The sequence below is a fragment of the Delphinapterus leucas genome, chromosome 2 (assembly GCF_059928025.1).
Source record: "Delphinapterus leucas isolate spDelLeu-1000000601 "Yukka" chromosome 2, BTC_Dleu_Yukka2, whole genome shotgun sequence".
Taxonomy (NCBI): domain Eukaryota; kingdom Metazoa; phylum Chordata; class Mammalia; order Artiodactyla; family Monodontidae; genus Delphinapterus; species Delphinapterus leucas.
The window spans coordinates 165,886,643-165,904,129 of NC_143130.1; the positions used below are offsets into that span (position 1 = coordinate 165,886,643).

The 17,487-nt window shown below is 43.0% G+C and overlaps 1 protein-coding gene and 1 long non-coding RNA gene across 11 annotated transcripts in view; both read right to left on the minus strand.

The window, feature by feature from the left end:
• Positions 1 to 6,327, minus strand: part of GALC (galactosylceramidase) — a 94,771-nt gene extending 88,444 nt beyond the window's left edge. For 7 of the 10 annotated variants that reach the window (XR_016392241.1, XR_002644920.3, XR_016392239.1 and 4 more), the window contains exon 1: positions 5,678 to 6,326. Coding sequence is in view for 2 of the 10 variants with exons in the window: in XM_022576369.3 (XP_022432077.1) it covers positions 5,678 to 5,872 (195 nt within the window). In the remaining 8 variants the exon portion in view is untranslated. Of the gene's footprint in view, positions 1 to 5,677 lie in introns of all 10 variants that reach the window. The other 3 variants (XM_022576371.3, XM_022576373.2, XM_022576372.3) reach the window with 3 other exon arrangements.
• Positions 6,328 to 10,540: 4,213 nt separating this feature from the next.
• LOC149750341 (uncharacterized) lies at positions 10,541 to 17,048 on the minus strand. The gene is made up of 3 exons (XR_016392242.1): positions 16,378 to 17,048; positions 11,414 to 11,553; positions 10,541 to 10,824 (listed from the first exon to the last, which is right to left on the minus strand). It is a non-coding gene; the product is annotated as an uncharacterized LOC149750341 (long non-coding RNA).
• Positions 17,049 to 17,487: the final 439 nt, after the last annotated feature.

Sequence of the window (17,487 nt, forward strand, 5' to 3'; positions counted from 1 at the left end):
AGATCACTGAAGAAACCAAAGAGGAAATCAGAAAATACCTAGAAACAAATGACAATGAAAACACAACAACCCAAAACCTATGGGATGCAGCAAAAGCAGTTCTAAGAGGGAAGTTTATAGCAATACAATCCTACCTTAAGAAACAAGAAACATTTCAAATAAACAACCTAACATTACACCTAACGCAATTAAAGAAGAAGGAAAAATACCGTAAGTTAGCAGAAGGAAAGAAATCATAAAGATCAGATCAAAAATAAATGAAAAAGAAATGAAGGAAACGATAGCAAAGATCAATAAAACTAAAATCTGATTCTCTGAGAAGATAAACAAAATTGATAAAGCATTAGCCAGAATCATTAAGAAAAAAAGGGAGAAAACTCAAATCAATAGAATTAGAAACGAAAAAGGGGAAGTAACAACTGACACTGCAGAAATACAAAGGATCATGAGAGATTACTACAAGCAACTCTATGCCAATAAAATGGACAACCTGGAAGAAATGGACAAACTCTTAGAAATGCACAACCTTCCGAGACTGAACCAGGAAGAAACAGAAAATATGAACAGACCAATCACAAGCACTGAAATTGAAACTGTGATTAAAAATCTTCCAATATGGGCTTCCCTGGTGGCGCAGTGGCTGAGAGTCTGCCTGCCAATGCAGGGGACACGGGTTCCTGCTGCGGTCTGGGAGGATCCCACATGCCGCGGAGCGGCTGGGCCCGGGAGCCATGGCCGCTGGGCCTGCGCGTCCGGAGTCTGTGCTCCGCAACGGGAGAGGCCACAACAGTGAGAGGCCCGCTACCGCAAAAAAAAAAAAAAAATCTTCCAATAAACAAAAGCCCAGGAGTAGATGGCTTCACAGGCAAATTCTATCAAACATTTAGAGAAGAGCTAACACCCATCCTTCTCAAACTCTTCCAAAACAGCAGAGAGAGGAACACTCGCAAACTCATTCTACGAGGCCACCATCACCCTGATACAAAAACCAGAAAAGGATGTCACAAAAAAAACCCCACTACAGACCAGTATCACTGATAAACATAGATGCAAAAATCCTCAACAAAATACTAGCAAACAGAATCCAACAGCACATTAAAAGGATCATACACCATGATCAAGTGGGGTTTATCCCAGGAATGCAAGAATGTATATTCTTCAATATATGCAAAATCAATTGATGTGATACACCATATTAACAAAATGAAGGAAAAAAACCATATGATCATCTCAATAGATGCACAGAAAGCTTTCGACAAAATTCAACACCGATTTATGATAAAAAACCTCCAGAAAGTAGGCACAGAGGGAACTTACATCAACATAATAAAGGCCATATATGACAAACCCACAGCCAACATCGTCCTCAATGGTGAAAAACTGAAACCATTTCCACTAAGATCAGGAACAAGACAAGGCTGCCCTCTCTCACCACTATTATTCAACATAGTTTTGGAAGTTGTAGCCACAGCAATCAGAGAAGAAAAAGAAATAAAAGGAATCCAAATGGGAAAAGAAGTAGCAAAGCTGTCACTGTTTGCAGATGACATGACACTATACACAGAGAATACTAAAGATGCTACCAGAAAACTGCTACAGCTAATCAATGAATTAGGTAAAGTAGCAGGATACAAAAGTAATGCACAGAAATCTCTTGCATTCTTATACACTAATGATGAAATATCTGAAAGTGAAATTAAGAAAACACTCCCATTTACCACTGCAACAGAAAGAATAAAATACCTAGGAATAAACCTACCTAAGGAGACAAAAGACCTGTATGCAGAAAATTATAAGACACTGATGAAAGAAATTAAAGATGATACAAATAGATGGAGAGATATACCATGTTCTTGGATTGGAAGAATCAACATTGTGAAAATGAGTATACTACCCAAAACAATCTACAGATTCAGTGCAATCCCTATCAAACTACAACTGATATTTTTCACAGAACTATAACAAAAAATTTCACAATTTGTATGGAAACACAAAAGACCCCGAATAGCCAAAGCAATCTTGAGAAAGAAAAACGGAGCTGGAGGAATCAGGCTCCTGGACTTCAGACTATACTACAAAGCTACAGTAATCAAGACAGTATGGTACTGGCACTAAAACAGAAATATAGATCAATGGAACAGGACAGAAAGCCCAGAGATAATCCCATGCACATATGGTCACCTTATCTTTCATAAAAGAGGCAAGAATATAGAATGGAGAAAAGACAGCCTCTTCAATAAGTGGTGCTGGGAAAACTGGACAGCTACATGTAAAAGAATGAAATTAGAACATTCCCTAACACCATACACAAAAATAAACTCAAAATGGATTAAAGACCTAAATGCAAGGCCAGACACTATCAAACTCTTAGTGGAAAACATAGGCAGAAAATTCTATGACATAAATCACAGCAAGATCCTTTTTGACCCATCTCCTAGAGAAATGGAAATAAAAGCAAAAATAAACAAATGGGACCTAATGAAACTTCAAAGCTTTTGCACAGCAAAGGAAACCACAAACAAGATGAAAAGACAACCCTCAGAATGGGAGAAAATATTTGCAAATGAAGCAACTGACAAAGGATTAATCTCCAAAATTTACAGCTCATGCAGCTCAATATCAAAAAAACAAACAACCCAATCCAAAAAAGCAGAAGACCTAAACAGACATTTCTCCAAAGAAGATATACAGACTGCCAACAAACACATGAAAGAATGCTCAACATCATTAATCATTAGAGAAATGCAAATCAAAACTACAGTGAGATATCACCTCACACCGGTCAGAATGGCCATAATCAAAAAATCTACAAACAGTAAATGCTGGAGAGGGTGTGGAGAAAAGGGAACCCTCATACACTGTCGGTGGGAATGTAAATTGATACAGCCACTGTGGAGAATAGTATGGAGGGTCCTTAAAAAACTAAAAATAGAACTACCATACGACCCAGCAATCCCACTACTGGGCATATACCCTGAGAGAACCATAATTCAAAAAGAGTCATGTACCACAATGTTCATTGCAGCTCTATTTACAATAGCCAGGACATGGAAGCAACCTAAGTGTGCATCAACAGATGAATGGATAAAGAAGATGTGGAACATATATACAATGGAATATTAGCCATAAAAAGCAACAAAATTGAGTTATTTGTAGTGAGGTGGATGGACCTAGAGTCTGTCATACAGAGTGAAGTAAGTCAGAAAGAGAAAACAAATACCACATGCTAACACATATATATGGAATCTAAAAAAAAAAAAAAAAAGTCATGAAGAATCTAGGTGCAAGACAGGAATAAAGACGCAGACCTACTAGAGAATGGACTTGAGGACATGGGGAGGGGGAAGGGTAAACTGGGACAAAGTGAGAGAGTGGCATGGACATATATATACTATCAAATGTAAAATATATAGCTAATGGGAAGTAGCCACATAGCACAGGGAGATCAGCTCGGTACTTTGTGAACAGCTAGAGGGGTGGGATAGGGAGGGAGGGTGGGAGGGAGATGCAAGAGGGAAGAGATATGGGGATATATGTATATGTATAACTGATTCATTTTGTTATAAAGCAGAAACTAACACACCATTGTAAAGCAGTTATACTGCAATAAAAACGTTAAAAAAAAATAAAAAGAAGCACAAGGACCAGTCCCTCCACAGCACTGGTTATCAATAGGCTGAGACCAGCCCAAAACATCCACCCAGCAAGCAAGCATTCAAGCTGGTTCTGAACTGCATCTAAGGATACAAGCACCAATCTGACTCAACCCAACAAACAACCCATTCAACCAATTCAAGAATTCTGCCTTACCATTTTCAAATAAAATCAGTTTTGGCTATGATCTAGGGTACAAAAAAGAAAATCCCTCTCACCCAAAGATCTGCCACCATAAACCCCATGGACCCAAAAGCTATAAACACAAGGGGATAAAACAAAGACAAGACAATGGTTACAAAGAGCATGAGACAGGACTAAGTAAATTGTTAGGAGCCAAGAACAATCAAGCTACTGTGGCAAGCTCCCAGGCCTAGGAGCCACCCATCAGCATGACTAGGGAACTAAGGAAATTACCAGCTGTGCCCACACAAATGTTGCATTAAGCTGGAATGGCCCTCATGTCTCCCTTAACGTAAGTATTTTAAAATGCCCAGATAATACAAACTTATCCCAAGTGACACAGCCTAAAAAAGACTAAAAAGACATGCCAATTAAATGCAATTAGTATCCTGGATAGGATCCTGAAACCGAAAAAGAGCATTAGGTAACAACTAAGGAAATATGAAAGGAAGTACAGACTTTCATTAACGTAATTAATATTGGTTGGGACAAATGTCCCGTACTAATGTGGGATGCTGATAACAGGAGAAAACTGGCTACAGGGTATATGAGAACTCTGTATTGTCTTGGCAACTTTTCTGTAAATCAGAAACTATCTTTAAATTAAAATTTTATTTAAAAAACAAAAAACCGCTTGCTCCAGAGACCCTTGAATCAGGAAAATAGTTCTCTCAACATTTAGTATGAGAAGGCACTGGCGCATTTGTTAAAAACCAGATTCTCAGGCCCCACTCCAGAACTGTAAAGTCAGAATGGGAGCTGGCGGGGAGGCCAGAGTCTGCATGGAAACAAACGACCAGGTGATTCTTACGCATCTTAACGGTGGTGAGTCACTATCTTGACTGGTGACCCATCGTTTCCCTCTCCTCACACACATAAATAGCCACCAGTGAGGCACTGCCCCTTCCAGAGGGCAACTCACCCCCTTAGGCCTTTGCCATCCCAGGGGAAAACAATCCTCCAACAGTAAACAATCCTAAACTATCAGTTGACACTGGTGTAGCCTCTGCCATTAGAAAAATAAAGAAAAAAAAAAAAAGTCCCAGTTTCTAGCCTCTCACCTTCCTAAAGAGGCCTTGAGATACCTGCTGTGCCTCCAAACAAAAACTTATCCGGGGGCTTCCCTGGTGGCGCCATGGTTGAGAGTCCGCCTGCCGATGCAGGGGACGCCGGTTCGTGCCCCGGTCCGGGAAGATCCCACATGCGGCGGAGCGGCTGGGCCCGTGAGCCATGGCTGCTGAGCCTGCGCGTCCGGAGCCTGTGCTCCGCAACGGGAGAGGCCACAACAGTGAGAGGCCCGCGTACCGCAAAAAAAAAAAAACTTATTCGGTACTTGACCCCTTGAAAGAGCCCAACCGCATCCTGCAGTACTGGTCCAGGACTCCGGAACCCCCTCCCTAAAAAAGAAGAGGCACAGCCAAAGCATCCCACTGGGGCATCCTCTTCAGCAGACGGATGCTCCTCGGCTCCCTGGCCGTCTCTGGAGCGACCCTCCCAGAGTGCCCTCTCCAAGGCGAAGAGACCCCACACACACACAGGCCCCGCTGCCCAGAGAAAGGAAGGGTTTGAGCTCCAGCCTTGTCACTATCTAGACCTGTCACTTACTCGGTGGACCCCCGAATCTGTTAAATCTAACTGGCTCTACAGGTTCATTTTAAACCAGCAAACGCAGGTTCCAGCCCCGCGGCCGGCGGGTCTGGACAGCCAGGCGAAGGGCGCCCGCCGGGAGCCGGGCCGCAACGGGAGAGCGTCGAAACGCTGGGCTACGTCGCGGGGGCTTGTGGGGCGAGACGAAGCTGTGCCCTGACGCCACCCGTGCGTCCCACCCCCCGCTGCTCACCCCGCCGCCGCTGACAGCTCCGATGCCGTCGAACTCCCGGCCCAGCCCATCGGAGTCGTCGAGCACGTACGCGCTGCCGGGCGCCAGCAGCGCGCACAGCAGCAGGGGCACCGCGGCTTGGCCCGCCGAACCCGCGGCGGCCGTCATGGCTTTCACTTGGCGTTGCCGGGAAGCCTGGAGTAGGTGCTCAGCCATTGTGTGGGTCACATGACTCCGGCGCCCGCGGAGGCGGGTCCGGCTGCCGCCATGATGGAGAAGGGCAGGAGGCCGCTGGCGCCGCCGCCGCCATGTTGAGTGTGGGCCACAGCTTGTTGACGCAGCCGCCGTAATGTTGGGGGAGGGCGGAGCGAGCCTTTCCTACTCGGCCCAAGTTCACGGTCCGAGTTAAGCCTTCGCGTGTATCCGTTCGCTGCCTCTCCTTCGGCTTCACCCACTGGAGCACTTTATCGAAGGGGAGGTGGATGTCCAAGGCCAAGGGAGCAGGGCAGTGCGTGGCCTACTATGGACCTCCGCGAACGTCTCCGGGCGCTTCTGCCACCTGCCAGTACGTGGCAGAACGAGAAAGAGGAGCAGGCTTGAGTCTCTATCCTAGTCCCTGTTCGGCTGTCACCTTGGTGGAGTCACTTAGCTTTATGAGCCTGAGTCTCCTCTTACGTAAGATGAAGCAAGAAGAGCAGCCGCATGGGGACATATGATTAAATGAAATACGAGTAAGGCAACAGACAGGCAGTAAATCTTAGCTGAATGCGTGACACACTTAGCAAGCCTTAGCTGACATGGATCTTCATCCTGGTAACAACTTCATCCTGGTAACAACTTCATCCTGGTTGCTTCATAAGGTACTTGCCACTGCCAGTTGAAATGGTTCCAGGCAGATAACCCTAAATTGGCAGGGAAGTTGTGGATTGTCCTGGGATTCCTGCCACATCCGGCATTGGTCTGAGATTTCTGATTTCCTTGGTATTGAAACAAATTGAAGAGACTATTGAGAGGCTGCAGAGAAAGCATCTCTGATCCCCAGATCTGATTGTTTTGCCCCTTAACTGCAAACGTAAATTTAAGTGTCAAGACTACGATTATACCAGGAGGAAAAATTTATCTGGGCAGTCCCGTAAACACACTCGTCAGGCCCTTATGATATCTCTAGGTTCTTAATGGACAGTATGCTTACTCTTTCCATCTTCCTAAATTACTATAGATCTATTATGATTTACCAAGGACAGTCCCAGCTTGTGTCTATTGTCCTAACATAATTATTAATAGTATCCCTTTCACCCTCAAAAATGTTCTGGCTTGTATGATAAATTATATAGTTCCCTGTATATTGGCCGCTTGTTTTCTTCCATTTCTTCTTTTCCCCATACAGCACTTATCTGAACTACCTTCCTTACAATCACCATTCTGTGATTCAAGTCAGTAACTAGTCAAGTTCCATAGACGTACCTTCTCTGAACTCACTCTGATCCATCTGTTCTAATAAAATTTTAAACATGAGCGGAGCACCAGTGGATGCAAGACATGGCTGATAAATCAAGTAACTGCTAAGCTTCCTACCAACCCTGAGATTTTATATCTGGGATATGCATGTAACATCTGCATAATCATGTAACTAGAAGAAAATAGAGGAAAAAATACCATACAAGCGAAACTGGGAAGTTGAAACCAGAACCCAGCATATGTCATTCTGTAACACACTGTTGCACCTTGTATTTGGAAGGCACACCACAAATATTTGTGCAATGTGTGATATTTGTAAAAGAGGAAACAGAATATTTAACAGTAAATATGTACCACTAGTTCCCATTAGTTCATAACCAAAGTAATTCCTTACCAGGGAAAATGTCTCTTGTTGCAAATTTCTAATCTACGCTCAGGAAACCATTAGACGAGAAAGTTTCTAATAGGGCTTCCCTGGTGGCGCAGTGGTTGAGAGTCCGCCTGCCGATGCAGGGGACACGGGTTCGTGCCCCGGTCCAGGAAGATCCCACATGCCGCGGAGCGGCTAGGCCCATGAGCCATGGCCGCTGAGCCTGTGTGTCCGGAGCCTGTGCTCCGCAACGGGAGAGGCCACAACAGTGAGAGGCCTGCGTACCGGGAAAAAAAAAAAAAAAGAAAAAAGTTTCTAATAAAAAAGCAGTAAATACAAGCTGAGAAAGAGAGATCCTTAAACTGCTGGGCACAGCACTCAGATGTGCTCAAGACATGAGATAAAGGGAAACGGCCGTTATCAGACAAGTGATTGTGTGTTCGGCTTCCCTTTCTTCTGTGGTTTCAGGGTCCCTGATATACACCAGACAGTAGGAAAGAAGCGTTTCTCAGTTCTCAAAAGTCAGATGAGTTTAAAAAGTAAGGACAGTTTTTCTCTTAAATAAGCAACGTTTCTGAGTATCACAGCTGTACTTCAGCCACAGCAAATTTCTCAGTTTTCTGAAGTGATCAAAATCAGATGGTCTTGAGAAAAGTGAGCGATCTTGCCTTTTAATGAAACGTTATTGATAAAGTCTGTTGTCTCACTTTAAGAAATGGCTTTACTTTTAGAAGTCTGAATTAGGCTGCCACAAGTTCAAGGCCAGAGGCCAAGTCTTCTTCTTTGTACTTCTTAAGTGCAGTGTCCAATCCATGGTGTGTACTCAATATATATATATATATTAGTTAAGTTGAACTTAAAGAAACAGAAATCACTGTGGTGATGGTGTCTTAAATCACTAGAAGAGGATGGGCTTTTTAAAACATGATATTGGGACAACTGGATAACTATTTGGGAAAAGATCAAATTTTAGATCTATACCTCACACCACACATAAGTATAACCGCCAAATGGATAAAGCTCTAAATGTAAATAAATGAAAGCTTACAAGTTCTATTAGAAAACATGAGTAAATTCCTGTATAACCAGGGGTCTGGATAGGACTCAATATCTTGACACAACAAAATAAAAGTTTGATTTTTAGAAAATCACTGAAAAATCATATAAGGGGTTAAGAAAAAAGAATTATTTATAAAAGAAGTTGGAAACATTTCTTAAAGTAAGAGTCCTCTGGGGCCAAAAGTATGAAGTATTTTCTTATCATGAACTATCCTGTAACATCTGTCATTTATCTGATCTTTACAACTTGTAGGTAAGTTGCTTCATTGCAGTTGTTAATTACATCACCCGCTATTCAAAGACTTCTCTCTGTAAACTCAGGGCTTTATATATAAAGACAGTAAAAATGGTTCAAAGGACAGAACCCACATAACGGAATAAATTATATATTGCTTACTAAACATCTTCTTAGGCATAACTACAGAAAAAAATTGCTGTAGTAAGGAGCAGTGTGGTATAGTAGTTAAACGATCAGCCCTGGAGCCCCAGACTACATAGCTTCAAATCTCTCCTACCACCTACTAGCTGTGTGATTTTGGCCAAGTTACTTTACTTCTTTGGGCTTCAGTTTAACCATCCATAAATAGAGATGATGATAGAGAAGTTGATATGAAGGTTAGCAGAATTAATATTTATGAAACATTTAGAAGAGTGACCACCATATTTATATTTATATATATATATAATCATACTGCATGCTATGAAAGGGTTTATTATACAAATAATAACATAAATAGAATACAGATTAACTATAGTGTAGCTCTTGAGTTTATTGCTCTCCACAAAACTAAGACAGTCCTGAGGAAAAGGATTCTTCCTGTCTTTGTACTGGTCTGAATTTTTTTTCTGTTTTTGTTGTCTACACTCATCCAAATCCATGTCCCGTGTGGCTGATTCCCCTCATGCGAGTCTTGGTGGGAGGCAGATTCCACCTCTTTCAGGAGTTAAGGCGCCACATCCTCCCTCTTCTCACCCCCAGCAGCATGGGCTCTAGAGCCCCAGTGACCCAGCTCCCTCAGTCAGTTCCCCAAACCTGTGACTTTGATCTTGGAAGAGTGATTAGATGTATGGACAGCTGAGAAAGCACCCTGGAGCAGTGTCAGAGTGCAGAGGAGGTGGTGGCATAGAGGCTCCACCAGATGGGCTTCAAGTGCCAGGAGCAGTAGGGTGAGAAGTGCCATCCTAACCTATTGCTCAGGCAGGATGACCTGGGCTGCCTTTCTAGTCCTTTGGCCCTAGCCCATTTCACAAGATGGGTTCTGCAGCCTCAGCAGCAATTCTGTGCCTTATCTTGATTTCTTTCTAAGTCTTTCATTTTTGCTCAGGTTAGCCAAAGACGGTGCTGTTGTCTGCAGCTGAGAACCCTGACTGATACACCAGGTAATAATCAAGACCAGATGTGATCACTGCAAAGAATTCTCAGCCTCTGGGTCTGCATTTACCCCACTTTAAATACTGCCTTCACCACCTGTAGTTCTTTTGTTGGTAATTGTTTTTTGGGGGGTTTTGTTGTTGTTTTTGGGTTTTGGTTTTTCTTTTGGCCGTACTGCACGGCATGTGGGATCTTAGTTCCCCCACCAGGGATTGAACCCACACGCACTGCAGTGGAAGCGTGGAGTCCTAACCACTGGACCGGCAGGGAAGTCCCTGTTGGTAATTGTTAATGCATGGATTAGTTCCAATAAAGGAACTCCAGGAAGTTTTGCTGTCCTCCTATTTCACCTGTGATATGTCTATTCTTCTTTGGATCGTCAATACCGTTTTCTGCACTCCTACCAGGGGAAGAATTCTAGAGTCCACCTAATTTCAAGTCTTAGGCATGAAGAAAATAAGAGTACAAGAGGTTCCCATGGCTCAAAAGATTTTTTTTAAACATCTAGTACAATTCCATCCCACAAATGTAAGGCAAAGCACATACATAATTTGAAATTTTCTAGTAGCCACATTAAAGTTAAAAAAAAAAGCAGGTGAGATTAATTTTTGATGATACATTTTATTTAACCCCAGATATCCAAAATACTATTGATAAATATGTAATCAATATGAAAATATATTAATAAAATATTTTGTGGGGGTTTTTTCATACGAAGGTTTCAACAATCTAGAGTGTGTCTTACACATATAGCACACCTCAATTCAGATTAGCCTCATGTCAAGTGCACAATAGCCACATGTGGCCAGTGGTGCTGGGGTTGGACTGAGCAGATCTCATGTATGCCAGGCCCTGGGTTGCCTCTGGCTGCTGAAGGTGAGATTGAAGGATATCCACTCTTTGCTGGGGCTGCCATAACAAAATACAACAAAACAGTGGTTTAAACAACAGAAATTTATTTTCTCAGAGTTCTGAAATTCAGCATCAATGTGGTGGGAACTTTGGCTTTTTCTGAAGTCTCTCTCCTTGGCATGCAGGTGGCCACCATCTCTCTGCATCCTCACACCGTCTCCCCTCTGTGCATGCGCATCCCTGGTGTCTCTTTGTGTATCCAAATTTCCTCTTCTTATAAGGATACCAGTCAGATTGGGTTAGGGCCCATGCTAACAATTTCATTTTAACTTAATCACATCTATAAAGGCCCTATCTCCAAATACAGTCACATTCTGAGGCACTGGGGTTAGAGCTTCAACATATGAATTTGAGGCAGACAAAATTCAGCCTGTAACAATATCTAACAGTGGTTCAGTTGTAACAAACTGGTAAATGTCAGTAAAATGCTTTCCTGAGTTCCAAGAGCCATTCTGGCAAATTATTGAACCTGAGGAGTGGGTTGTGGGAACCCCCAAATGACAGCCAGTTGGTCCAAAGTACTGGAGACTGAGGTCTTGTGACCAGCATCTGAAGTGGAAACAGCCCTGTGGGATGGAGCTCTTACCTTGTGGAATCTGGTGCGTACTCCAGGTAATTAGTGTCAGAAGTGAACTAAATTGAAGGACTTCTAGCTGGTGTCTGGAGTACTGGAGAACTGGTTGTTGGTGGAAGGAAAACCCACACACACTGGGTGTCAGAGGTGCCCTGCAAGGAGAAACAGAACAGTAGTGGCCAGTCGTCCCAGGCACCAGCCTGCAGCAAACATAACCCCACCATGTGCATTCATGCCTATTTGTAAGAATTACCTGCCAGTACTTGTTCTACATTCACTGCTGTGATCTTCCTCCCTAGATTTCCGACTCCCGTCTCCATACTCTGACTGCCAGTATTGTTTTGGGCTGTATCCCTCCAGTCACAGACTACTTCAGCAGCCCTGGCTTCTCACTTTGCTTAATTGATTTTGACACCAACAGTTTGGATGAAAGACTTCCCCCTCCTGCATTCTGGCCCCATGGAAGCCTCAAATGCTGTTTGGTTTCCATCCCCCACTCACTGCACTTCTCCCCAACCTCAGGAGAGGATAATTTGGACAACAACCTGCTTTCCCACCCCATCTCAGACTTTGATTACTGGCTAAATTGTTTCCCTCTAAAATTCATATATTGAAGCCCCAACCCCCACTGTGACTGGATTTGGAGATAGAAACTATAAGGAGGTGATTAAAGTTAAATGAGATCATAAGGATGGGGCCCTGATACACTAAGATTAGGGTCCTTATAAGAAGAGACACCAGAGTGCGCTCTTGCGGGCTCTCCCCCCGCCCCCCGCCCTCGCATCCTCTCTCTCTCTCACTTCATCCCTTCTACCCCACCACCTCTACCATGTGAGAACACAGTGAGAAGACAGCTGTCTGCAAGACAGAAAAAGATCCCCTACCAGGAACTGAATGGCAGATACCTTGATCTTGGACTTCCAGCCTTCAGAAGTATGAGAAAATCAAGGCTTCTACTGTTGAAGCCTCCCAGTCTACGGTATTTTGTCATGACAGCCTGAGCTGACTTATACACCTACTGTCTGTCTGTACTGCTTGCATGTCCAAACCATAGGATTAAAATTTCTTTTTTTTTTTTTCAGACAGTTGTCTTTTAATCAGCAATAAGTAACCATGATTATTAGGAAATTTTGTTTAAAATGAGTTAAGTATATGCCATAAACCCAGAGAGTTAACAGAGTATTTTGGTTATAAAAAGGGAAAATTTCTTGAACACTGACAATTGCCTGAATTAATCCCAAATTCATAATTTATGTCTACATTGGACTACTGGCACCCAGTCTCCATGTCACAACATTCACATCAACTCAACAACATATATACTGAATTTTTTATCTGTTCCTGTGTCACAAAGTATCCAAAGTTCAGTAGCTGAAAACAACAAATATTTAGTATCTCTCAGTTTCTGTGGGTTGGGAATTCTGGATCACCTTCACTGAGTGGTTCTAGCTCAGAATCCCTAGTGAGGTTGCGGTAGGGATATTAGCAGGAGCTGTAATTATCTGGAGGCTTGAAGATGTACTTCCAAGATGGTTTCTCAGTACTGTTGGCTCACTCAGATCCCCACCACGTGGACCTTTTCTCACGACAGGGCAGCTGGCGTCCCTCAAGACCAAGTGAGCAGAGAGAGAGAGAGCATGAGGAGGATTCACAGGATTATTTCAACCTAGTCTCCAAAATAGTGCACCATCACTTCTGCTTTATTTTCTAGGAATGAGTCATTTAGTCTAGCCCACACTCCAGGGGAGGGAAATCGGGCTCCACCTCTTGAAAGGAGGGGTGCCAAGGAATTTGTGAACATATTTTAAAATCACAACACTTACCCATGATGCATTTCAGCAAACCACTCATATGATATAGTATTAAATGTTGCAGTAACTAATATTTTGAGGGCTTATTCATAGAAATGGGTATGATAAAATGATATAAGGGATTTACTCAATTACTGCACGTTTGCAAAGATACTTTAGCATCCTCTAAAAAAGCACCAAGGAAAATAAACACTCTAGCGTTATTTTCTGTAAAATGGCAGGTATTCCTATCACTCTTGGGTTTTCACTATAATCTCTGCTCTGCTCTGCTCATTCTATGGATTCTGCTATGACCCACAGCTTTGGGTAACAGAACCTGCCTTCCCCAGTCCAGATGCCATAGAACTCACAACACTTAAGCTGGCTTCAGATCCTCCCTCCTGTCTGTCCCTAGCCCCTCTGCCCCAGTTGACTCAATTTTTTGCCAATCATTTCTACTTCTCTGCCCTATCCTTTGGATTGAACTTCCTTAAATATTAGTACATGTCTTGGTTAAACCTAAGTTCATGAAATATTTTTTCGATCCTAAAACTTAAACGATTAGCTGGTTATCCCTACCATAAGCAAACTCAACAGATATTCCACAAGGACTTACACTTCTTATCCTGACTTTAAAAATTAAGCTAATCAGCAGTCTGCACATCCGCAATACATCAGAGGAAACTCTTTGGAGTTAATCTTCTTAAATTTCGTAGTTTCAATAAATGAGTATAACATAGGAATTAAAAGGCATTTTTGTAATTTACAGACATCATGAAATACATATTAGATCTTCTGAAAAGGTATTTAAGATATTAAAGACTCTAGTCCTTAGTTTGATAACATATCTCCATTTTAACTGTTACTATACTTACGTTCTGACTTAAGCTTTAAGTTAAAATCATTTACAAGTCTGAAATGAGAGGCTGTATTAGCTCAACTGTTTTGAAAAGGGCAGAGCCAAGTGAACTAATGGTACAATGATGCAGAATGGAATTTAAATACTGATGAAGGGATAATAGGGCTGTAGGGGAACAAAATCTGCCACCCCAAAATGTGTCTCTTTGGTATGAGAATTGATTTAGACTGATTATTTTTAAGAAACAGAAGACTTGGGAAGTTTTTCTTGCTACCTCCCCCCTTAACTGTCTAAGAGAATTTGGATAAAGGGCCTGTTCCCAGATTAGAGCTATCACCAGAGATATCTGCAAATATGGACTGTAATGGGGGAAACTCAGCAGAGCCTAGAGATCAGAGTCCTCTGTGTGCCCCATTGTCTCTGCACGACCCAGCAAACATTTGTTTACCAAACATTTGCTTTTTCATCTCCATATGAATTGCCTTCCTCCCCTTTGCAGTCCTGAACAACTACCCCCAACATCCTCTTTTGTCTTTAGCTGAAGATAATACTTAAGGTGAGGATTTCAGCCATTTTAGTGAGTTACTCAGTTTTCCTGGGCCTCTCCAGTGCATACATGCTATTAAATTTTTGTTTTATTTTCTCCTGTTAATCTGTCTCATGTCAATTTCATTCTTGCACCAGCCAGAGGAACACAGAAGGGTAGAGAAAAATTTCTTCCTTTCTGACAGGGTTAAAGTACCAAAAGCAAGCAAGAATTTGAACATAAAGTGTTTCCTTACTCTTCCCTTTCTGGAGGTTCTGTTCTCCCTGCCTCTCCACCACCCACCCCAACAGTCTCTTACTCAGGCAACCATCCTGTACACCAGTTGTTCTCAAACCTTGGGCAACTGAGCCCACGTGCCACAACTACTGAAGCCCGCATGCCTAGAGCCTGTGCTCCACAACAAGAGAAGCCACTGCAATGAGAAGCCTGCACACCTCAAGGAAGAGTAGCCCTAGCTCGCAGCAACTAGAGAAAGCCCTCACGCAGCAGCGAAGACCCAACACAGCCATAAATAAATAAATAAATAAATGTATTTGTTTATTTTAAAAAATAACTTTGTTCCTTAAAAAAAACAAAACTTTTGGCATCAGAACTACTTGGAGTGTTTTTTATAACACACATCACTGAACTCCAGCCCCAGAGCTTCTGATTCCCTGGGCCTGGGGTGAGACTGAGAATTTTAATTCTCCAATGTTCAGAGGTGACATTGATGCTGCTAATCCAAAAAGCATACTTGGAGAGCCATTGATGTAAATGGATCTCAGGGAGCTTTGCCATAATGTAGAAGCCAAGTAAGGTTTTATCTGACAACTTAATATTCCGCCCCCCCCACCCCCCGCCCGAACACAAGGAATATATTTGCATCCTTAGAAAGGAAGCCTGCTGGTAAAAGTTTCAAGACCCCCCCAAATAAAAGTCATCTAATAGTTACATTTTAGGCTCCTTGACAAGTCATGAGAAAAATATTTTTGCTCAGGAGTCCTATTCAAAGGCTTAATAAATGTTTGTTGAATTACACATTTTAGATCAAACACATGAAGTGGATTCCAATCTCAGGCCATAATCAGAGATGCCAGAAATAAAATATTCTTTATCTTTCTGTAACTCAACTAAAATTCCATTTCAATACCCCATTCTACCAAACTGGTGGACACTTAATCACAGTCAATTCAGGATCCTACGTCTTCTTCCTCTGGATTCTGCCTGTGTTTACTTTGCTAGGACTGCCATTACAAAACACCACAGACTGGATGGTGTAACCAGCAGAAATTTATCTTCTCACAGTTCTAGAGGCTGGAAGTCCAAAATCAAGGTGTCAGTAGGGCTGGTTTCTTCTGAGTTCTCTCTCCTTGGCTTACAGATGTCTACCTACTCTCTCTGTCCTCACCTGGTCTTTCCTCTGTGCATGTGCGTACCTGGTGTCTCTTTGTGTGTCCAAATCTCCTCTTCTTATAAGGACACCACTGATCAGATTGGATTAGGACCCATGCTAACAGTTTTATTTTAACTTAGTCATCTTTTTAAAGAGCCTAACTCCAAGTACAGTCACATTATGACATACTAGGGATTAGGACCCCAACATATGGATTTTGGCAGAGAGGTAAGGGGATGCAAGTCAGCCCATAACACCATCTAGGATCCAGGGAGTTTGTATGTAGGTAAGGCTGGAGAGGTTTAGCTCAAGCCCCAATTCTCAAGGCTGCCCTCTGTGCATGCTGGCCTCTCGTGAGAGGTCCTCATTCCCTTCTGGTCCTCAGTAGTTAGCCCATGCAGGACTCACCTGGGTTGTCCCCCATCAATGGGGACAAGGCTTCTTCTGTGACACACTGGGCCATTGGAAGTGCCATGAGGTGGGCTGAGTCCTTGCATCACTTCTGTGCACCCCTCATGTGCCCTGACCAGCGCTGTGCTGGGCACAGGGGAATGTGGTAAGGTTGTCTCAGGCCTCTCACATATGTAGTCCTGAGATAGCCTTCTATCTGGACTTCACCCTGGACATGAGAGACAGGATCACTCTCCTCCCCACATCATGCAGTTCATCAGAGTAACTGTCACCCCAACCCCACCTCAGGGATTGCAGGGGAGAGGGTACAAACAGTCAGGATGCAGTGTCCCTGTATCAGGCCACCACATCTGAATTCTTGTGACTTCCCTTCTCACAACCCTAAGCCCCAGCCCCGCTGGCAGGAAAAACCTTTTATCTGTTCTTGGGGGCCGGAAGACTTGCTTTAGCTCAACAGATATTCTTCCAAGCAGATTGTCTGCACCTCAGTCCTTTTCATTCTCCTGAGTTGCATGAATCCTTTGAAACTCTAAACCTAGGATTGTCTTCTCCTCCCAACCCCGTATTTTTCTGCCAAGAATTCCTTCTCTTGAGGCAATAAATGCAAAATGGCTAATTGAGTGTGAGGGGGAATAGGGATGGGGTAAAAGGAAGTAAGGCTGGGGAAATAAATCAGTATTTCAGAATGTTCCCTGCCATGTTTAGCTGCTACTTGAACTAGTGAAATTGCAGCAAGTGGAAAATGTGGATGCAAAGGACCCTTCATCAGCAGATTAGATTCTTCCACTGTCTGCCCCGCGGAGAAGTTGGAGCCAAGCAAGACCACATTCACTTCCCCTTTTCCCCATGGGCAGCCCAAGTGCCCTGCACGGGCCAGTGTCGGGTGTCCATTCTGTGGCCTCAGGAAACCAGATACCAACATGCCAGGAACACCAAACTCCTCAAGGTAGTATTCTGAATGCTGCTAATTGGCTTTTTCTCACCTTGGATTTGTTTAAATGTCAGACTCAACGCTCTGGAATTTCCCATCTCTTCATCAGCTAGCTCTGTAGTTGAAAATACAGTATTGTCAAATATTCTGGACTAAATAAGAAGCAGAGTTATTAC